A 23,462-nucleotide genomic window follows, 5' to 3' on the forward strand; every position below is an offset into this window, starting at 1 on the left:
TTGCTCACTTATTTCCCTACCCCACTCCTGGGATGGGGAGGAGAATTGGGGGAAAAGAGGTAAAACTCGAGGTTTGAAATAAGAACAATTTAATAATTGAAATAAAGTAATAACGATAGTATTGATGATGATAATGAAAAGGAGAGCAAATGGGAGAGAATAAAATCCAAAAGGAAGGGAAGACCCAAGTGATGCACAATACAATTGCTCATCACCCGCTGACCGATGCCCAGCCAGTCCCTGAGCAGCGATTGGCCCCTCCTGGCTGGCTCCCCCCAGTTTATATACTGAGCATGACATCCCATGGTATGGAATATCCCTTTGCTAGTTGGGGTCAGTTGTCCTGGCTTTGTCCCCTCCCAATTTCTTGTACCCCTCCAGCCCTCTTGCTGGCAGGGCCTGAGAAATGGAAAAGCCCTTGTCTTGGTATGAACATTACCCAGCAACATCCTAAACCATCAGTTTGTCAACGTTATTCTCATACTAAATCCGAAACACAGCATTGTACCAACTACTGAGGAATAAAATAAGTAATTCCTATCCCAGCCAAAATCAGGACAATGCAGAATATTACTCTTAATGAAATAATTGATTTTTAGTGTGGTCTAGATCATATGCTGTACCATGTATGCATTGCAGTAATGTTTTATATGTGTGTGCATTGGTATCCCACAGTGTGTCCTTTTTATAGTTTTTTTTAATGAGACACTGAAATGAAGTAATAAATCTGTAAGTCGGCCAGTAGTTATGAATAAAGAAGTAGGAAGATCTTGATATTCAGAAAATGTTCGTTCCCTTCCTTGTCATACTACAAAAATAAACTTGTAAAGAAATTGCAGAAGCAAAAGAATCAGTGATGAATAATAGATTTTTCTTTCCCCAGCCTCTAACACCTACATATAGCAAGTACGTCAGTGTCTAGAAGACAACAATTTATGTTTTGCTTCCTTACGCTGTAGCCTGCTTTTGATCAAGCTTTGGGAAATGTGGGCAGCTTCTGCATTCTGGTGCTGAAGTTCTCTCTCTGTTGGGCTGATACAGGCTAACCTTCAGTGGGCAGGAATGATAGTTGCCCTGTTCATCTGTTTAAGCAGACATTCTCCTGGAGAGCTGATGCATACTATTGCTGGCTGGGAATGTTAAATTATCTGTATGCTACTTTAAAAGGGTGAGGACTAATAGTTCTGTCAGCAGCTTAATTTATTCTTAAATCTTTGTGACTCTGGTGTATACTGGAGTAAGCTTTAACCAGCAATGACATATATAGTAATAATCATAAGATGCTTAATATTTTCGTGGTAGTCATGATTTTTTTACTCACCAAATTGTCCAAGCAATTCTCCCTTGTAGCTGATGTTCGTAATGTCCTTCTTCCACAGCTGTGCTAATGTTGGCAGTGACTTGTTAGGTTTTTCCTCCTACAAACTGCTTTTGGTTGTAGATCGCAATGTTCCGAGCTGCTTTTGTGTTGCGTGCAGTTTAAATGCCAGTCATTCAAATTCATTTTTTATTCCCTGGTGCTGTTCTGATTTATGTGAAATATCTTTTCTAATATGTGTTAATTTGTCTTTGTAAGGCTGAAGGCTTTCATTGTTTTCTTTATTAGCTAAATTTATGATTCAGTTTAGCTCCTATTTTGGAGGCAGCATTTAGGTTTTTAAAACAATAAAACTCAAATTGGAACTGAGCATGTTTTAACTTGTTTCCCTTTCACTTTGAAATATTTACAGAGAGAAATGTTTAGATTTAAATATAATTATAAATATATTATAATCTTAGCATAAAGAACTATCAATGCTGTGTATTTTGACTAAAGCTGAGGGAGAAATTGCATTTGTATAGCTACTGCATGCAATGTAAAAGAACTTCCCCCTTACTTTGTAGATGCAAGAGGTTCATTTCAGTTTCATGCTCTGTCTAGGGTTTGCGTTGTGGCCTTGAATAAATCAATTCATTTGTCTGCTTCTTTATTTCCCTCTGTAAAATGGGAGGCCTGTAGCAGGATATCAGGAGAAATATGTAGAACGTTCTCAACTGCTGTAATGCTGTAATCATTGGGATGAAATGCAAGTGTGCTGCCTTTGATACCAGTCTTCTAGTAGTATCTCAAATGATAACCAGTAGTGAAATTCCAAATATTTACAGCTTTCCAAATCCCTGTTGTATTTTCTGCCAATTTCAGCACTGACATGAGAGACTGGGGGGTTGGACTGAAGTCCACTGACAGTTTTTGGCCTTGTGTATAGAGGTCTGCAGAGATGTCTTCTCTCCAGCAGGCTGAATTGTGAATTTGCAGTCAGTATGTCATTATGATAGAAATCATGGATGCAGTTGCCGAATTATGTTTACAGTCTTAAACCCCCCTCTCCCAGAAAGAAAAGGGGTGCATAGAAAGAGGACACTTCTAGCTGTCTGTATGTGAACAACAGGAGTTCAAGATAGCATGAATTAGTGCCACCTTTGAAGGACAGTTCATATAAGGGGAATGCTATATTTGTAAAATAAAATCAGAAGAAAAGAGAGGTTTATTTGTTCTCTCAAAGGTAAAGTGTCATTGAATTTCATTGAAAGTTGATAAACAGGGCATGAAGTCTGGACATTCTTTGTTTCTTGATCATTGTATGGCGTCCTTTGAGAGCTATGCAGTACTCGTTCCAAAGTTAGGTCCTCAAGTATTGTCCATACTCTCCAAGGTAAGTATGGTTTGAGCTTCCTTCATTCTTGTCTTCAGGTAATTTTTTTCCTTCCCAGGGTAATACTAGAGGTTGGGATGGGTGGTCTCTCTTGTATACAGTTGACATTGTTCATTCTCATTAGTTTACATTAGCATTTTATTGAGGGTAGGAAAACTCTTAATGTCCGTATTTGTGAAGTGTACCTTCAACATATATTTCAAAAAACACTTTTGCTAGACAGAGCTGGGAGTCAGACCCTCTCAGAAAGACAAGAGGGTCTTTTTGTGGGACTTGAGATGCCCTCTGAGGTGTTCATAATGTTGCATTGTTGCTCTGAATTTGGGTAGAAATATCTTTGCTGTTCAAAAGTGTGTTGACGATGTTATTTTTCTGTTTGTGTGATCTCTTCGGATCTGCTGCTGTTTCTATCAGTTTTTTCAGAGGCTGCTGCAGTGGCCCAGTGAGGCTGAGATTATTGGCAAAGCAGAGATGAATACTTTGTGCAGTGGTGAACACAGCTTTCTATAACTTTCCATCAGTAGCCATCTAGTTTATTTTTTAGGTAACAGTTGAATGCTCTGTGTGCTATCAAGTCCCCATGAACTCTTCCCATCATTTCTATGTAGTGATTTTTGTGTTGGCCCATTGTAGCATTTTCATTAACTTTTACAAGCTGCAGCATTTCAAAGAGTAGCTTAAGCTGTCCACCGCCAAAGGAAAGAATTTGTAAGCTTTGCTGTAGGGGACTGTGGTTTGATGGGAGGAAAATGGGATAATTGTTTCTCTTCCTCTCCCCCGATGGGCATACCATAATGTTTTTGCTACAAATGCTTGACACCTGAGGCACAGATTCCTGTTGCTATATTGTGCAATGCAAGTGCTTAACAGGCTACAGTTCTGTACACATATGTATATAACTATTCTTCAGAAAAATACTTTTATATATTGCACACCTGTTCTTGCAAATTGAAAGGGAGCAATCAAAACAGGGAAGTATGTGAGAACGTCATCTAGAGAAACACACTCTGTTTTCACCCTGATGAAGATGCATTCCTAACAGAACAATTCTAGTACTGGTGCCACTCAGTGATTGCTTATCTTTGTTCCTTATTTTCCGTTTTTCTTTTCATCTTCTCACAGGCTTGTTATAATGGCCCTTAGTGTTCTTGTTGGAAAAGGTTTTTCCTGTCTTGAAGGTTGTTTAGGCCTGTAAGGACAAAGGGATATAGAGCTTTACCACACTCTACGAAGAACACTTCAAGAGTAATCCAAAAGGTTGGAAAGACTTGATTGTGATGAAGTGAAAATCTTCTGAAGATGTTTAGTATAGTGACTTGGCATACTGTTATAAAAATGTGCTCACTTTAATTCTGTAGTATTTTGAGGCAGGGCAGGGGGAGCAAATGAAAGGAAATGGAGATAAATGTATGCTGTGTCTGGATATATTTGCTCCCTCTTCATATTTGTGTCTATCACTTTTTGGGAATTTAAAATGCTTTCTTATCACAGGTGACTGGGGCAACTACTGAAAATGATATTCCAGTTCCTTCTCTTGTGCAGGCTGTAGTGCTTGTGCTGACTTATGCTCAGCTAAATTAAAAAGCTGATTTGGCTGCAAGCTGACTTGTGTTCCATGTTAATATTTCAATTGGGTTGTATGCACAGCTGTAGGAGCACAAATGGAAGCCTGAGGAGACTTGGTGTGGCAGATTGTGCACTCTGGTCATGATGCTGCATTGTAAGTGTTCTAGAGTATGTGATTTTGAGGATCCTGAGGGATTGCTGCTTCCAAAACAAGATGATCCAACTTCCCTTTCACTGCCCCTTTTGTTTCTGCCTCTTTGCTTACAGTCTTTGCTATTTGACCTCAAGTTGGGCTGATTTAACCCACAAATCTTGGGAAAAAAAATGTGTTCAGAAAAGATAAAAAAAGACTAGTTTTTCTCTCAGGCTGGTGGGTTGAATCTGCTCCCTGTACCACCAGGCAGGTCCCGGTGCAGCCCTGATGAATGTCCCGGGTTGTCTCAGTTATCTTATTTTAGCTCTTTAAAGTAGTTCTCTGGCTGTGCCAAATACAAAGCGTAAAAAGCTTTAGCTGTATAATGCAAGTTTTATTCCTTTCCTATTTCTGGTGTATTTTTGCTTTATATTAATGTGAGTTGAATATGATAAAATGCTAGTTGTCTGCTAAAATACTTCACGTATGTTACCACCTATATGCATTTTAGTGAGTGTGCTCTGGAAAAGGTGCTAGAAAATCTGAAAAGAAGCAGCACCATTCTGGTATCAAGTCTCTTCAGATAAGTTTCTATTACAACAGAAATTGAAGCTAATATATTTCCATCCAATAAGTGATATTAGTTACACAGGTTTATGTTAAATGAAGAGACAATTAATTTATTTGCTGACGCGGTGTGCTGCTCTTGTTCTGTCCTGCACCTGGGGTACATGTCCTCCCTATGTGACTGAGTCTTTGTGGCTTTAACCAGAACTGAAACTGAGCAAAGCCACTGTTAATCAAAAATTAACACCACCAATAAAAAAATGTCGTTAGATATTTTGTCATAGACATAGACATTAGACAAAAACGCTTCAGGTTTTTGAAGGCTGAGTAGGTTGGGTACTTTGCTGTAGCTGAATTGGTGATTTCTGTCCTGTGAATATGTGTGCTAGTGGGAATCAGTCCAACTGGAACAGCACAAACCTAAACTTTTGTTTTTCTGCCTTCAGACACCTTTCAAGAAAATAATTGAACACAATATTTTATTTTGCAGTAACTTATTTTCTTTTCCTTGAGCCATTTGTTTATTGCTTATTAAAAGGCAGTCTATTTAAAAACTTGAAATGCACTCCATCTTCATCAGTAAAGCTTTCTCTCATAACTCTATGCCAGCATCATTAAACTCCATTAAAATTGTTCCAGTTAGAATAAGTCTTCAGAAAAACTGAGAATAGATGCAGAAGAGATTTTGATTAGTGCACAATGTCATGTGTGAAGGTGTCTGTAAACCATTCTATTCTATTCTGTTTGTAAAGCATGCTTCTGGTGGGGTTGATGTCCTCTCTTAGGTTCATGTATTGCTGTTAGGAAAAAGCTTGTGCTGTTAAACAAAAGCCTACTTCAGGACTGTTCCTTGAAGGATAATAAATTACATCCACAAGCACCGGGCAAATTGCCTGCAAAATTACCTTATATCTGTGCTAATCCCTGATGATATAGACAGTAAGAGCCCACTGATTGTGCCTCCCTTGATTGCAGCCGAGTAAGAAATTGCTGTGCTAACTGCTTTTGTTGACAATTGCTTGGTCCTTCCTCCCAAACACACAGGAGCTTCTTGTACCAAGCTCTGAGGCAGCTAGAGCCTGAAACTGGTGCATTAGGAGCCTGGTATGGGAAACGGAGAAAAATTGTGTAGAATTTGTCTTTCAAGTGATGGAGTAAGATATTCCCCTGGTGTCCTGCCTAGGTTTCCCTTCTTCTCTGTTACAAAGGCGTACAAAATACGGAGAAAAGTAAGTAGGGCACTCTAATTCAGTTATGCAGGAAAGAAATATAAGGAAGGAGTATTATAAGGACTGAAGAAAGTAATGTGCTGAGGTTCTGGAAACGTCATCCTTTCCTCTAGTTTAGTCTCCTGTGTGCAAAAGAGAAGGGAGAGGAGCAGATGGGTGTTTAGGGAGGGAAGGAAGGAGAGGTAAAGAATGCAGACACCAAGGTACCTGCTTGTATATGCACAAGGTTTTGCAAGAAGGCTCCTAAGTTTATGCTTACTGTTCTGGTGTCAGGCCAGCCAGCTCCAAATTGTGCTCAGTCCAAATCCAGTAGAGAAATAGCTTAGGTGCCCAGCTCTCTATGAAAAGCTGCTTTGGAAAAAAATGTATTAATAGCTGCATCTGCATCACATAGTTTTCTAGAAGCTCATGAGCTCAGACCTAGTGTCCTGTACTGTTTTCATGCCACAGATAAATTTACGTGATGGGATTTAGAAGCAGCTGGAATCTGTCACATGCTGCATCTCTCCTCACATTGTGGTTTGCAGCAATTGGAGGAGTTTACAGCAAGGTTAATACCAGTTTAGTCTTTATGTAAGTTTCATGAAGTTGGAAAAACAGTAGTTTTCAGAAATCGGATATTAAACTTTTTAGATTTTTTTTTTTTAACATCTTCCTGTTTTGTGAGGTAGCTGTGCTGCAGAATGGTTTTCCATTACCACCACCAATGAGGATGGCAGAACCAGGTTAATCAGTGCTCAATGTACTTTGGTGCAAGACATCAAAACACTACAGACAGGAATCTGTGAATACAGAATTGAACCAGGCTGTTGTATGTTACCGTACATACAACATACTGGCATACTGCCTAACAGGATACACAGTTTTGGGCTAAGATCATCTAGTTAATATTTTTTTTAGTAGTTATTGTTATTAGATGTCTTCTTGAGCAGTTGTTCTTGGCCTGAAATTGCTTTTCTGCAAAGTTAGTTCTCCCTTTTGTGTACTGTGAACACTTAATGCTTTGTTCCTTTTGTTCTCCTACCAATGTACAGGCTGTTTCCTGAGTAACTGTTTTTCCTTTTTTATAATTCAAAAGGATATGCTTTAAGCTTTACAAATTTATAGTGCTGGGGAGCTTACCTGAACGAGCATTTGAAGTTGTGCAGTAGGAACTGTATATTGGCTCAGTAATGTGAAATCATTAGAGAAACTGATTCTAATCTAAACACCGGTGGGACTGCTGCTTATTGTGCTGTGCTTTCAGCCATCTCATGGGTCTCATAAATGCATACCAAGGTGTGGGAAGAGTTGTTGGATGTTCCTTTGTTTTGCTCAAATAGGCTAAACGTGATCCAGGGGAAAACAAGTGTGTTGTCAGGCTCTGAAAAAGAGCAAGGTGACATCAGAAGAGTATTTGATTTTCAGATTTAGTTGCTGGATACTGCTGCTAAGGCTTGTTAGACTATTTGACCTACAGGAGTTTGCCCAACTAGTTTGGTGTGGTGCATGCCTGCCTACCTTCTCAGTCTGCATATAGCTGCTGCCTCTTTTTTTTTTTTTTTTTTTAATAAGGATAATTTTACTTTTGAAGTATCCTTAATACTTTTACACATTTTAAAGCTTTTTAGCAGGACAATAAAGTTCTTAAAGACTTGTGCCCCAAGAACAACCTTGTCTGTGTAACTTCTGCTTCCTTGAATAGCTTCCTTTCTTTCCAAGGGTTAGTTCATAGTAAGCAGTTGTCATCTACTTGAGCTTGTTCCTAAGCAGTTGCAAAATATATCCAAAACCTATTTCCCTGTGCCAATTTTGCATATCTTAGCTATTCCCTCTGGCTCAAGGATAACCCCAGAGGTCAGATGTTATTTCAGTATGCCAGTGACTCCTCCAGCAAACTAATGAAAGCATACAGAATAAAAATTATGAAGAACTGCTTGATTAACCAGAACACAGATAAAGACTAAAGTTATCTGTGTAATGGTCAACGCTTAATATTTTTGTAGGTCAGACGAGTACCAGGTTCCAGTGGTCACCTCCATAAAACAGAAGATGGGGACTGGGAATGGAGTGATGATGAAATGGATGAGAAGAGCGAGGAGGGAAAAGCTGCTGTTTCTCAGGAAAAGGTACCTTTTGTTTATGCCAAGACATTTCCACTCTGCAAGATAATATGTCTTAACGTTAATTTTTAATATTTCTGGATCTTTAATGCATAAAGCTGTATAGCTCATATCTCACTGCATTTGTTTTCTAGTCACGAAGAGTAAAAGAGGAGGAGAACACAGAGGTAAAAATGTCTTTACAATTTTTTTTCCTTCCAAGTGTTTGAGTGAAGGGATTTCTTTTCAATTTCTGCTGTTCAAAATGTGAATTGAGGCGAGAGTGTTGCTCTGCAGCCTTGTGTAGCAAGGACTTATGAGGATAGAGCTATATGCAGTTCGGCCTGTAACAATTAACTTGAGCACGCAGTGGATAAAATAGATAGGAAATTTAAAGTCATGTTATGTTCATACCCAGGAGTATTGGTTAAGATAGGTAATTTGGCTGTTTTTAATGACTGTTCATAACTGGATCACGCTAATTGCTGTCTTTTTGTCAGAGTAATGATGGCTGTGTCAAGAGTAGCTAGAAGATCTCCAAATAATTTTTTGTTCTCAGGATTTCTATCACAACACGTAGCTTATAATTAAAATGCTTCATCCCATATATAGTAAAATAGTTCAGTACTATGGCATAGTAGATTAATTCAGAGGAATAAAATACCATATTGAGTTTCATGGTCCTGTGCTGAGAGTGTGGGAAGAATTGCTGCTATAAATAATTGTTTAATAGGATTACTGGCTTACAGCCAAAGTGCTCTTTTAGAAGTGTCTGTTCCTTGGGTGGGTGACCCTTGCCACTTCACCTGCAATTTTAGATTCTCTGATTTTCATTGGTGTCATAGAAATCTTCTAAAAGACTAACAGCTTCCTGCCAGATTTGATTCTGTTAGCTCAAGTGATGACCCCAGTCGTTGTGTTACAGAAGCTAGTTTACATAGCACTTCAGCATCTGAGAGATCTTATGTAAGCAGAGTACAAAAAAAAAAAATTACTTTCACCAGACAGTCTTTTTATGTCTTACGTTTGTGACTCAGTTTATACAGGTGACTCTTTTATTCTGAGCTGTTTAGTTTATGAAGGAGAAAAAAAATCCTCTGCTTGAAGACTTCTGTTGATTTTTGGTTTCCTAAATACTCCAGAAGATGTTGTAGAACAAAGACTAGTACAGCTTGTTACTGTTGGTGTGTGCCTGTTGGTCTTTGAACTGCACGTTCCTAAACACTGAAATAACAGGTCTGTTGAAGATGCAGAAATAATAGTAGTAGTTTATATAAATGGAAGGAACTTAAGTAGAAAAAATTCTACTCCTTTTTGATGATTAGATGATTTTTCCAAATATGTGTTAACTTTTGTTTAAAATACACAGATAATGACATCCAGGTCTTGTATAACACTTTTAAAAGTAGCTTTAATGTGGAAAAGTGTTGGAAAACAATCAAATTGTGATGCAAGTCTTCATTTTGGGAGGACTTGACTGTAACTTTGAACAGGCTTCTGTGAGTGGTGACAATATGCCAAGTTGGATATGAAGTCATAGTAGGCTAGAGGACCCTGAGGTACTCTGTATGTGGGATACACTTTTGCTTAAGACTTCATATAAATGTTAGTTGGGGGCTGGGAAGGGTATCACAGTGTGAGGGAAAAGTGATAGTGGGAAAGATTATCTGTATTCCTGATTTTCCTCTGTGAAAGACATTCTCTGAGCTGCGATGCCCGCTTTGATATGCTAGTAGTTCTTTGCAGATGGATAGATGCAAGACTTCCTTAGCAACCAAAACTGTTCCACAAAAATAATGTGAGTAGTAGCTTGGTATTCTCACTGTGTGCGTATTATTTAATGGGTTATTGGAGCTTTGATGCAAGGTGGATTAAAAGATCTTACACTCAGTACTTTAATGCAGGCCTTATCATTTGTATCTCTGTAATTGAAATATGGCAGTTTTACTGGTATCAGCTATATTTCAGACTATGTTACTGAAAGTGTTTAAAAGGTTTTTGAGAGTTAGAGGATGTGTAAAATATTCTGTGCTAACTTCAAACTGTTAGCATGGCGGGTATTTGGGGATTATTTTTTTTTTTTTTCCTTTGGCATCCTTTATAAAACTTTTTGCCTTTTTCTTTAATAGTCTCAGCCTGTTCTTACTGATGAATATAGTGAAGTTCCATGTGCAGTGAATCTTGTCTTAAGATTAAGGTAAGGATTCTTCTATTTATGTTAGTGTTCCTTTTTAGTTGGCTGTATTATTCTTGATCTCCTTCATTACTTTCATAATATTAACATAAAATAAGTACTAACCTCTTTAATCTCCCAGTATGACCAGTATGAATAGTGTTTCTGTGACTAATTGCTGTCTTTTAATTGCTTACTGAAATAGTGTAAAATGAAAAGCAGAATATGAATGTGGCTTCAGGCTAAGTGTACCCTTCATTAAGTATTTTCTTTCTTTTTTTTCCTTGCAATGCAGGATCACAGTGAGAGATTTTTAATGAGTTTCTTTCACACTTCAGCAGTCAGCCTCTGACAGAAATAAACCATAGCTGTATTACAAGTTGCCTACTCAAATCGTTTTTCACTGGCAAGTTTGATCAGCCACTGTGGAGAAGTGACAGATACTTTAGAAAATGGATACAAATATGTTGTCTAACTTTAAATTTTTACATAGTTAAAATGAGTCAGATTACATTTAATTAAAATCAGTTTATAAATAAGATTTTAATTGTTTAATTATGTGGTCTGGTTCTTGGATAAAAGTGTTTTTTTCATAAGAAGCTTTGATAACTTTTATGTATTTGCAGTCATTTTCATTGAACTGCTAACTTAATTAAGAAATTACTGCCACTCATTTTAAAACTGTTTACATCCAGTTTGTATTGACAGGGTATCTGTCAAAGGTTGTAAACTCTTGATTATTGTTATGGGGAAAAGTTAAATGTTACAGGGTTTTTTATGCTAAAAAAAAAAAAAAAAGATAAAAAGTCAAATAGAGAAATATTTTAAAAATTACCACGAGTATTTTAGAAACAAATAGCAGATTTATGCATAACAAGTAGCTTTAAAACAGTAACGTCAAAACCTGTACACAGAATGAGTGCCAAGTTCCAAAGTCGTCTACCTTCCCTTTTCTTTGACTGCTTTTCTAGTGACAGCTATAAAAAATTGTGTGACTGCCAGAGGTTTTTTACTGAAGGGAGGAGTAATAAATTTTATTGTAGGGAGAGAAAAGACTTAAGAGATTATTTGGAGTCAGTTTAGTTGTCCAATTTACATAACTACAGAGTTATGCTATCAATATTCTTTTTTGTCTTTCTGCTGACAGACAGGTAGATGAAACCATTTACAAAACAGACCAGTTTATACTGCTATGTGGATGTACTAGTGAGGTGCTTTGGGTACTTTTAAATTACGATGAATCCTATAGGGCAATTAGCTTCTACCCACTTACTTGCAGTGTTGGCATGTCCACAGGGAAAACATTTTAGTCCTGCAAGTACAGTGAAATGTCAGGGATTATGCTTTCAGATTTCTGCAGCTCCTGAGCCAGAAGTGAAGGAATATTGATCCTAGGAGACTTGAGTTTCCAAACTCTTACTTGCATGATGAACATATATTCTTGTTAAGGACCCTCTTAATTCATGGGTGAAAAAAATCCCTCCCTCTACCCTCCTTAAAACCAAGGGATTAGTGTGTAACAATTATGAAGGTTTAGATGGTTATTGGTAGAGAGGAAAACCCCAAGAGTTTCAGTTTTAGAAACCAGAAAGTTTCCTTTTAACAAAACAAAAATATCTCGAACAGCAGATACACTCTGGGTCCTGGGAACACTGGTGACGGTGTTTTGGAAAAAACAATCTGATGCATAATTTTGCAGAGTGAATTTTGTTAATTGAAGCTGACTTACTTTTGAGGGAAGAATGTGGTGCAAACTCCTGACCCCATGTGAACTCTGGCTGTGTCCTGCCTCAGTGGTAGGAGGTGGGCTGCATTATGCACCTTTGCACTGTGTGTCCGAGTTCCCTTCTGATGGAAACCTGTGCGTGCCAGCAGGGTCAGAGCTAGCATGTAATCAGTGTGTGGGTGGGTGGGTGGGTGGCTGGGGCGAATACAGGAGTGCGGGGCGTACCAAACAGCACTCTTGTCCTTTAGTTGGGACTTTGCAAAGTGCATATCTGAGCATGAGGGCTACAAGCTCCCTATACCTCTGCCCAGTAGATTCAGAGTTAGTATTTAAGTGTTTCTTTATATTTGCTACTGAAAAGGCAAGAGATAATTTGCTCATGGAACACTCACAGAAATTCAGGGCAGCCACTGGCTGGCTGCTAGATATGTTGTTTAGCAAGGTACCTCTGGTGACATTTGAATAGTTATGCTTTGTCTTCACTGTTGACTCCAAGAGGGGAACAGCTGAAGCTGCTGTGAGCGTGACAGGGCTGTGCAGTCTGCTGAGTACTTGTCAAGAGTTATATTCAAATGTCTCGTTATTCAGTAAATTTAACAGAATCCTTATTAGGGGAAAGGAGCTGATGATTGTTAACTTTTAACAAAATGTTTGTTTCTTCCATTGTCAAATTACCTGTGAGGAGTTATCTCAGCTCATTTGCCTGTCAGTGTCAGGTATATGTCAGTATATTCTGTTAAAAGCTTTTTGTCTTTGACCTTACTGTGGGCACATTAATAGCGGCCCTGGCCTGTCAGTGAGCAGTTGCACCTGAGGACTGCTGGGTTCTGCATTTTTGGGTCTGGGTTGAGGTCTAGCTGCAGTGAGCAAATTCAACTCTGGAGAAATAGCAACTGTGGTGCAGACTAGTGCTGCTTTGTGGGCATGGCATTAGGAGTCTTCTTCTCCAGCGCCGAAGTCTTGATACTGGGACCTTATTACTCTGCTAAATTAAGGCCAGAGTCATTCTGAGGCTGACATTCCAGTGTACTACTGACAAGGTTGTACCACACTGGGTAATGTAAGTGACAAGCTACAGAGATGCTATTTTGGGAAGACAGTAGTGTTCATCATATTAGTTAGTGCTTGAACTGTTGCTGTAATCTGTTTTGCACTAAGTCAACTGTTTTTTGTTTTGTTAGCAGAAGGGAAGTCGTATGGGATTCCTTCATAAAACCCTGAAAAATAAATTTCTGGTTTCATAGGATGTAAATCTGGAGGCCCTCAGTCACTCACGGTCAGTCCTGGTTACAGAAGAAACTGCCTTCTGCATTCCAGCCATATGCAGCTGTGCTTATGCTGGGATCATTGCAGGGTAAATGAGCTTACAGTTAGGGCAGCTGTATATAGAGAAAGATGCTCTGGCCCCTAACTGCTCTCTTTTGTTGTAATTAATTTACTGAGTAAGTGTTTTTTGAGCATCTGAAAATAAAAATACTGCTAGTTTTGTCATTTGTAGTGGATAAAAGTGGTGTAGATGACTTGTTTTGTGTCACATGGCATTCCCTTGGGATTGTAAGGTAGTAAACAACCAATATCCTCACAGGGGTTTCTGCATTTATCCACCTCCACTGCAGATTTTAAACTATTCTGTTGATGTGTTTTGGTGAATTGATCATTAAGTCATAGAGCTGATAGAGAATGTTTATGGGATTTGTTAAAATGAACCTTAAGTTGTGAACCGTATTATTACAGAGCAAGATAGCTACAGTATGAGGATAAAAACAATTTCCTGTGGATGCTTCATCTGCTACTATTATATAGCTTTTAAAGTATGGCTTGATATTCAGATAAACATTGTGAACATTAGATGCCAGACTAGAAGACTCAAAGCTCAGTATAGCATCAAAAATGTTGGAAGCTTTTTCCTTTAAAATAGTTCACTTGAGGCAATCAAATTAAATAAACTGCGGTAGCTCAATGAGTTCTGAACACACTGGTTTCAGATGCTGAGAATTACTGTTTGAAAAACAATTTCGGTACTGATGTGGGTAAAAATGTAAACACCAGCAAAATACAAGATAAATTAATTGACTGATGGGGAGGATGGAGAGGGGAAGGGAAGTAAACATGTCAAGAGAAGGCTCAGGAAGGTTTCACCTCTTCCTTGCTTTCTTTTTGCTTCATTGGAGAAGGGCCATGAGGTAAGGGGACAGTAAAAGGTGAAGATGGGAAGTGGCCCTTCCTATGTGATGGAGGCTGGCTGGGCTAGGACCTGAGGTGAGAAGGCATTTCCCTAGGGTCCTCAGGCACAAAGTAGTGGAGAGAAAACTGATGGCAGTTTCTATACTGTTGAGTTTTTGGCTGGGCAACTACCGTGGTTGCAGAGTTTGTCATGGAAGCTGACACAAACATTTAGGGCCTGATGGGCGGAAACAACTTAATATGAGGCTTGAGGGTATGGGCCAAAAGGTTTGGAGAATAGTGCCTGGAGATTTGGGACAGGGCAAAGCCTAGGGAGATGGGCAGCCTTCAACAGGAGCAAGAGGGAAAAGAAAAAAACCCAGGTGTTCCTCTGGGTTGGGTTTTTTCCCCCTCTTATACAGTGAGGCTGTGCTACGCCAAAAACTATCCAATTGCAGATGATAGTTTTGCATTTTTTTCCTAGTAGTATGTTCCAAAAAAGGTTAATGTTACCAATAAAAATTAAAAATTACCTTCCTAAAGGAGGAATTCTGGCAGCAGAATCAATGCCTTTCAGTAATTCTCTTACTGAATGGTCAGGTTCTGTTAGCTTTCCCAAGCAGAGCAGGGCTGGACTCATGCGGTAATTGAGCAGGGAATGCCATATTAACACCAGCCTCTGTTTAGTGCAAATGCCTTGTGGTGGATGAGAAACACAACTCACATTCTGAAATAATCTTTGAAGAATCCCATGGCACTCTTTATAGAAGTGCTGGTATTTAACTCTGTTGGTCTGGATGGTTTCCAACTTGAGTTATCTGATTTTTCTGTCCTTGTATTTAATACCTTTTTGGTTTAGTAGTTTTCTCAGCGGGACTAACTTGTAAAAATATTCTCTGCTGTCAGAGTTGCTTCTTTGGATGCGGCAATTTCGAATTTATTTTCTGTCTTTTGCTGTATTGTGGCGTGAAGTATGTTGCCCCATGAGTGAAATTAACAGCAGTGTGTTTTAGGTAATTCCTTGCAAAGCTTTTGAAAGACTGTAGTATTAAATACTTAATACAGACGATTAGTATTTAAAAGCTCAAGTTTAATTAAGAGACTGCTTGAATTCTGCAATGAACTGAAAATATTGGTTCTCACTGTTAATTGATCTGTTGCCTTGGCACATACCTCTGACCCAGACTATCTGAGTGATCATTACATTGAAATGCTGATGCTTCAGTATCCTCAGCCTCACAGAGGAAGAGGAATCTGGGAGTGGGGAGGAATGAAATTTGTAATCCAGATTTTCTCCTGTGAGGCTGTGCACACCGTGTGTCTTGGCAGCGGACCCCAGCAGGAACTCTGCAAAGAGAGGTTTAAGGCAATTGCCTGTGATTTAGTCCTCCAATGGGACTGTTCATACAACCAGGAAAAGGGAGTAGGGAGGCATTATTACTCTTAATGTGAAATTTCCAGTCTAACCACCAAGTTGTTACAGTTACAGATTTAGGAAGGTCACTGTTGGAGGGTTTGACTATTTAGATTAATAACAGAGACATTTCATGTTAAATTAGGAGACTTGTTAATGGTTAATAGTTAAGAATTGCAAATTATCTGAAGCAATCTAAGATGGTTAAATTAGCTCCTATGACAGGAAGATAATTTACTGATGGTAATTTGGAATGTCCCAGGACCTAATTTAATACAGTTCCTGCGCACCAGATGAATTAAGCCTGTGGAAGAACAAAAGGGACAAATGGAAATTTTTTCCTTGCTGCACTGGCAAACGGGATGCTTCTGTTGTAGCATATCTTATTTAATATAGTGTGTAGAGAAAATACTAAGGGAGAGTTGTATGTAATGGCACTCTGATCTTGTAATTTACAGATAAATGTTTGTGCGCATTGGTGTTTCTTACAAAAGCATTTCTTCAGCTAATATAGCTGGTTTATCACACTTTGAAACCATGTGTCATTTGGTCCTTTCTGAGGAATGTGTTTTCTGGAGAGATGGACAGAGAGATACAATTCAGAATGACAAGTCCAAGGAGCAGCTAGTAGCAGGCGATTGTGTATGCTTCGCTACAGGAGAGTTGTTAGGACTTAAGTGAAATGTGATTTCCTCTGCGTGCCAGAACATAGATGACGTGATATCACTCACTAGTCTGAGCTGAAGCTCAAGTGTTAATCTTCCTGCTTTCATGTAGGCTGTTTGGGTTTTTTTGTTTGTTTGTTTGTTTTTTACGTCTTTCTTACAAAATGCATTACACTTAAAGTTACATAAGAAACTTACTTGGCTGGAGGTACCTAGCAGAGCTTCTCCTGTGTTGCTAATATTTAAGTTTGAGGCTTAGATCTTTAGGAGAAAAACCCCAATCTATAAACAAGGAAACCAGAACATCTGTTCTGGCTGGAAGTGGAATGAGTTTGATAATTGGCTCAGTACCATAACACAGAGTTCTCAATTGTCTTTTTCTTTTTTGGGTTTTTCTTTTCCCTTCTAATTTTTTTGGTATCTATAAAAGAAACCAACTTTTGTCATTCAGTCCCTTTTGTAAGAAGTGCGACCGATGTGTATCCTTCACCAAGGACAGGTATTTCTCGTATTTTGCTATTTAGAATGGCTTTTGTTCTCCAGTGTATTTAATGATTAAATCCATAAATAAAGTCTCAGTTGCATGGTAGATTTACAACTGGAAAGTAACAGAACTTATCTGTAGGCTGGGAATTGATTGAGTAACACACATCATAAACAAAACCATTTGTAGAATTCTTGAAATAAATGTACCTGTGATTACATGTCCTGTATTTTATTTTGCCATCACATCTAAGGCTTTGCCCTAGGAATCGGGGAGGTGTGGGGATGTGGCTACTGAACTGAATTTTATTTTCACAGAATGGAGACTTCATTTAAATAACCTGTTTAATCATGATTAAATCATGACTGAAATCAGTAAGCAGGAACCCTTGATTAAACTATTGATTCTAATCCTGCTTTCTGTTTGTACCTCTACTATTTTCTTCAAAGGTTGCTCTTCAAAAATGGTGAATTATGCATTTCTTACTCAGTTCTTAAGGATGGTTTTATGCCTTGCTGTAGTTTTATTGAAAATAAATTAAACATTTATTTTGATTATGACCTAAATAATACTCTATGCAATTGCTATACCACCACTTATTTAATAGAGAACTGGTATATTTATTTATCAAAACAATTTTTGTATGTAAGATTGATAATTATTGAGGCAAGGAATCAATATATTGTTTCCGCTTATTAAATTTAGGTTATCAGGAAGATTTGCCTGTCTAAATACTGAAATGGCAAGGAATTAGGCATTTAACCTGCACAGCTGTGGTTGTAAATTATGCAGGCAATTGCATTTGGGGATGTTGCTGATACTGAATTTTAAAATCACTAGATCTTTTTTATTCCAGTCTCACTTTGTATTGTATTATTTACAAAAGAATTAAAACAAGAAGGGGAACAAAAAACACCACAAACCCAAACACCACCCCCAAACTCCTTTATGTTAAAGGAAATAGTTTAAAGCTTGAATTGACCTCAGTGTTAAAAGTAACTTTAGTTGTATTATTAATGGCATGTATGTTAGTGATCAACTGTAATATGGCTTGTATTTGATAATTCAAAGTTCAGTTCTCATTAGGTATTTTTCTAATAGTTCTAAAGACATTGCATTTACCTTGAGAGGCCACACTGTTTCATCTTCATCCATCTACGTTAGAGTTGCCTGTGAATGTGGTGTCATAGTACATTTGGCAGGGTTGAAACAATTTTAAATAATTCTGTCTGGTTTGGCTGCTTGTTCCGGCTTAGTGTTGTGGTTCTCTGTCTTTCTGCTTTTTACTGGTAGGGGTGTTCCTGGGACTCCATTGCATCATTATAAAGCAGGCAGGTTTTAGTTGTTGGTTTGTGACTTCTGATGTATTTTTTGGGGAAGGCAAAATTTCCACTGAACTCATTTCATGGATCCTGTTTAGCTCCACAAAGCAATTGTTGTTGCTGCTGTAGTGAGACCAGGGAATGGCCACAAGAAGTGCACTGGGACACAGGTGGGCCGAGAGCTTAATTTATGAGCAGGCTTTGCTGGTGAAGCCTGTGTCCTGCAAAGCTGCTTTTGAGAAAGTTTGGCCCATGACAGGAAAACCAGATGAAACCTTTGAAGTTTTTAAAACAAAGCTTAGACTTTTTGCCATGCTTGCCACCCTTCTTGATAAGGTAGTTAGACATCTGAGCCACCACAAAATTATGACAATTTGCCTATCATTTGTCAAAAATTCACAGATCCCTTCTGGTTTGCCTACAAAGCCTCCTTTGGTTGTGACGGTGATGTGCTGATAGATCATCAGGAATGAAAACTCTGAGCCAACGGCATTGAAAAGATACATGCATACAGGGAGTTTTTTAATCAACATATTATAAACATTCTTTGGCTTGGATAAGGGAAAAGGTGTCTCTGAGCCTTCCCTCAAAGTCTTGTTTTGTGCACTGGGGACCTACATGTCTCTTTTTTTTTTTTTTTTTAAAAAAAAAAGGTATTCCTGTAGAGCTTGCTGCAAGTCTTTTGTCTTGATTTCATAAATGAAATTGCTTTTCTAGAGCAGTATTCTGAAGTACCTGTAACCTCCTGGCAATTATCTGCCTTTTACGCATTCTGATTTAAAGAACTGAAATTTTGCTTCAAGCATTGTAGCTATTTTGCGATGCTGTACTAGGAGAATTTGTCACTGGTCTAACAGGTTATAATCTCTCTGCTTGTGCACCAGGCATGCAGAAGCATACAAAGCTGGCCTTTGTGTCTTTAGCTGTTAGTTGCTCTGGTGTCTCCTGTCACTCAGGCAGGTGGTGTAATGCTTCAGTTGTGCAGCTAATACTAGTTTGACTTCCTTAAACTGTGCACTAATTAATGATGTGTGGTATCAAGAAATACAGAGATCTTTCAGAGGTATATTCAGAGGGGGTAAGTTAAACTATTGACAAATCCAAGAAAGGCAACTATAACCACAGTGTGCTGTAGTGTTTAACACAGTGATTGAATTACATGCATGGCAGTTGTCCTCTCCGTTATTGAAATGCTCCCACTGAATACTTCAGGGTGATCATTTTTTAACGTTATTGATGTCATCTGTAGTTAACTCAAGTTCTTTCTAGGAACAATTCAGTTCTGGTTTTGACCAAGCATTGAGATTTTACCGGGTTAATGAATTGTCAGTATAACTGCATGTTGTCCTTCATTGTATTTCAATGTTAAGTTCAAAGTTAAATCTTTACCGCTGCTTTTTAAAAAGCATTTGAGCTAGTTCAGGTGTAATTTTAGGGGAAAAAATCTTATGATTAGTATTGCCCTCTCTGCAGCAACAAAACTGATAGCTCTAAGTTGTTTCCACCTGCTGATAAATGAGAGCAGGTAGGAAGTATAAGCCTCAAAGAATATATTGCAAGTGAATATTGCTTTTCACTGCCTATGCAGAGAAATGGGTCACTGAGAATTGAGGTTAAAAAAAATAAATACTCTTTGTTCAGAGTTTGCTGTTTGACTTATCTGGGAATGAATATAACAAGATAAAAAATTGAAAGGCTTATAACATTCTTTTGGTTTAGCTTCTGGCATCAGCAGCTGCGGAGAGAAGACCCTATTTAAAGACTATAGATCTATCTAAAATGTCTCTACTTCTAACACTTCTATGTCAAGGAATGAAGACCTGGGGCTGTAAATCAGTGGATGGAGAGAAAAGACTTAATGTTCATATGCCATTTCCAAAATGATAAACACGATTTCGTAGACTTGCCTGGTAGTAATTGTGTGTACCAGCTAGTTTTCTTGTGTTTCTTCTATCACACAATTTGTGCATTTTACTTAGTTTTACTATTGTATCCAATCCATTTTTACTAGATTGAAGGCACTCTAATTTCTTTTAAGTCTTAAGCAACTTGGAACTGGTCAGCTATGGATCGAACTGTTGTAAAGTCCTTTCCTGCCGGAGGAGCTGTGCGCTGCTCTAGAGCTGTGAATAGTGTTCTTGGCCTACCTAATTGTGACCATAACAATGCACCTGGTGGCTGCTTTTTGTAATGTATACATGCCTTTTCTGTATGGTAGATGGCATACAGATGGTAAATCTTTAATGGGTAACTGCTGTCTCATTCCAACAGCTGAACAACCAAATGACAGTGTTTCATTGTTACGTTGGCTGTTTTTCAGTCATGAAAGTATAATTTGGCTGTGTTTTGCTATTACTATTGCTGCTGCCTCTTGAAGTATAGTGATTAACAAGTGTGTTGCATCACATCAGGGCTCTGCTCTTTACCTTAGAACACATGAAAATTAAAAGGTAGCGGCAGCGTTTTGTATATTTAAGTCCTATAACTTGATCTTGAAGCATCTTCAATATGCTTCTTCAATATGCTAAAACATATTTCTTCCAGTAATGTATATGGAGGGGGATAAGTGGTAAAGCCATGGAGTTTTTTTCAGAATCCCTGAAATAAATGGTAAAAGTGTTAATGGACTTCAAAGAACTGTATATTTCAGGACTACATTTTACCAATACAGAGCTTTTAGTCCCATTCTACTTGGTGGGAATCTGGAAGCAGGGCAGACTTCAAACGTCTATTTTGCTCCTACCAAAAGTTAACAGGAATGCCCTTCCATTTGATCTGTAATTGACCTTAAGTCATTAAAAATAAGTTGACAAGAACCATTTCTCTCCACAGTGGTGAACAGACATGATCTGCTCTTGATAGTGTGGTAATGTGCAATGGAGGAGCCTGGATATTGATTAGTGAATGACAAGTGAGCATGGAAGCGTTAGAAGGGGATTTACATAACCATGTGGTGAATCCTCAGGAGGCTAATGCTTCTTTACAGTAAATGCTCTCTTCTGTTGTGTTTATGTGATCCCACAAGAGCTTTAAAGTTCTGATTCACAAAATTACTTTAATAAACAGACTTCCTTTTATTACTGCTTTGGTTCTGCTGCATGCAAAGTACCATGAATTCAGAAGAAAAAAAAAGGGGGTAGTGGTGTGTGGGCAGGAAAGAAGTGAGCTGTGATTTTTGTAGGGGAAGTAGAGTTTGTGCTTTCTCTGCCCTAGCTGAATGGATAAAATACCACAGCTGAAGCATAGGAAAACTGCAAGACAAGGAAAATAAAGGGACAGAAGTGCCACTTTGCATTTCATTTGTTTTGTGTGTTCTGTAAATACAGTTGAAACAAAGTTTTAATTAATCAAAACTGAGATTAGAAACAGGTTCTACATATCTTCAGTAGAGGTATTTAATAGACAATACTTAAAAAGGGGTATTGCAATCACTTAATCAGGATTTTCCATGAATCAGGCTCTAAAGCTTGTCACCAAGTAAATTATGCTGGGTGAAAACAAAATATCAGTAAATTATTGCCCACTGAGAAAGTAAACTCTCAGTTGTTTTCATGGAGTGGTGCTGTCTCTGTCTCTTTCATTGCTACTGTGACCAGTTTTCTCCATGTGTAATACAGGGCTTTGACTGAAAAATACACCACTTGTAGAATAAACTGTAACGCTGTAAAAGGGAACCATGTTTAACTTGCACATTATGCCTTAAGCATATGAAAGTGAAAAATGGGTGACAAGTTATTGCAAGAAGGAAGATGACCTTTTGAATCTGAATAACATTTGGTGTGGTCAAATAAATTGCAGAGATGTAGAATGAAAATTGGGTGAGTACAGCTCTGGGATGTACAACCTACCTATCACTCTGATTAGTCCACTCCATTTTAATGTGAACTGCTTTCTCTGCAGTCTAAATGAGCAAGTTATTTAAATGCTTCTGTTGTTTTATTTATACCAGTGACTGCAGTGAGGTAGTGCAAATACCATGCTGCTTGCCCTTGGTTCTTAAGCTATGATGTCTTGTTTTTTCTGTTCTAACTTGGTTTGCTTCTGCGACGTTTTCAATGTGGCTCAGATTTTCGAGGGGGAAGCATCTGTGAGACCTAAATTTTGTACAAGTGCGATGTGTGGTGTGTATTTTCAGTGTGTGTTTTTTGTCAGAGCACACTGATTTAGACTTGGCCGGCATCACTAGTCCCTGGTGGTGGGCAGAATTTGGTTCTGGTGAGAGTAGGTCTTGTAGGAGTAAGGGGAGGAGAAAGGCTGGTTGGTGAAGGGTGCCATGTGGCACCATGTGTTATGGTGCCATTCATAATAAAGTTTCTACAGTTTTAGTTGAAGACTTAATTTATTTCTGGTTCCTGAGGAGAGTATGTATTCTGCTGTTGTCTTTTCCACTAGCCAGACTTGTTAGGGTTTGTCAAAACTAGCCACCGACAAACTTTTCAATTTTAGGCAGTGTGCAGTTGATGCAGATTTTTTTTTTTTTTCCTCAACATGTAGATCTGTTCTGTTGCTGAGTTATATCTAGTTGTGATCTGAAAAGTGGATGGAAGAAAAGAACGCTCTCCTGACTTTCTTCTGAGAATGCTTTCTTGCTTATGATTTGGTTAATTGGACCATGGCCCTCCTCAATGCTGGTCAAGCCCTGGAAGTGCGGGGAGCGTCCCTTTTACCAGGCAACAAAGAGTGCAGGCGCTCTGGCCTCCTAACTACCCCCTGACAGAGGCAAACCAAGGACCCTTGTCAGGGCAGAGCTTGTATTTTGTAGACCATGCTATAATGCATAGCTTTTGGTTTTTCTTTATTAGAGATTTTTTTTTTTTTGCTTGTTTGCGTGTTTGGGTTGGGTTTTTTAAATGTTTTCAGTTCTTGACTAGTAATGTCCTCCATGTCCAGCTGGAGCTCAGGAAAAAGAGGGTGGAAGAAGGAAGATACATATATGTGTATATATAGATACATCTTACCTTCTTCAGTCTATACAGTTAGAAGAAGTATATATAGAGATTGATGCAGGTATATATCTCTTCTTTCATATATATATATAAACATATATTTAATTTTAATCATGCAGAAATATGCAAGAATAAGCGAAAGAGAAGGTAGAATTCAGAGCTGCAGCATCTGTATGTTGGAGTCTGTTAAAACAGGTTCAGTGGCGAGGAAACGGGCTAATGAGAGTGAATACTCATTGCTCCAGGAGAGCTCTATCTTTTGCTGCTTCCACTTGTTAGTCCATAGAAATAGTAGAGAAG

General features: G+C 38.3%; 1 protein-coding gene across 1 annotated transcript in view; it reads left to right on the forward strand.

Annotated features, from left to right (window-relative positions):
• STK39 (serine/threonine kinase 39) overlaps positions 1 to 23,462 on the forward strand; it is a 101,756-nt gene that overhangs the window by 51,000 nt on the left and 27,294 nt on the right. The window contains exons 11-13 of the mRNA XM_055719375.1: positions 8,174 to 8,296; positions 8,425 to 8,457; positions 10,399 to 10,466. Of these exons, the coding sequence (XP_055575350.1) occupies positions 8,174 to 8,296; positions 8,425 to 8,457; positions 10,399 to 10,466 (224 nt within the window). The remainder of the gene's footprint in view (positions 1 to 8,173; positions 8,297 to 8,424; positions 8,458 to 10,398; positions 10,467 to 23,462) is intronic.

The sequence above is a fragment of the Falco cherrug genome, chromosome 8 (genome assembly GCF_023634085.1).
Source record: "Falco cherrug isolate bFalChe1 chromosome 8, bFalChe1.pri, whole genome shotgun sequence".
In the NCBI taxonomy this organism is placed as follows: domain Eukaryota; kingdom Metazoa; phylum Chordata; class Aves; order Falconiformes; family Falconidae; genus Falco; species Falco cherrug.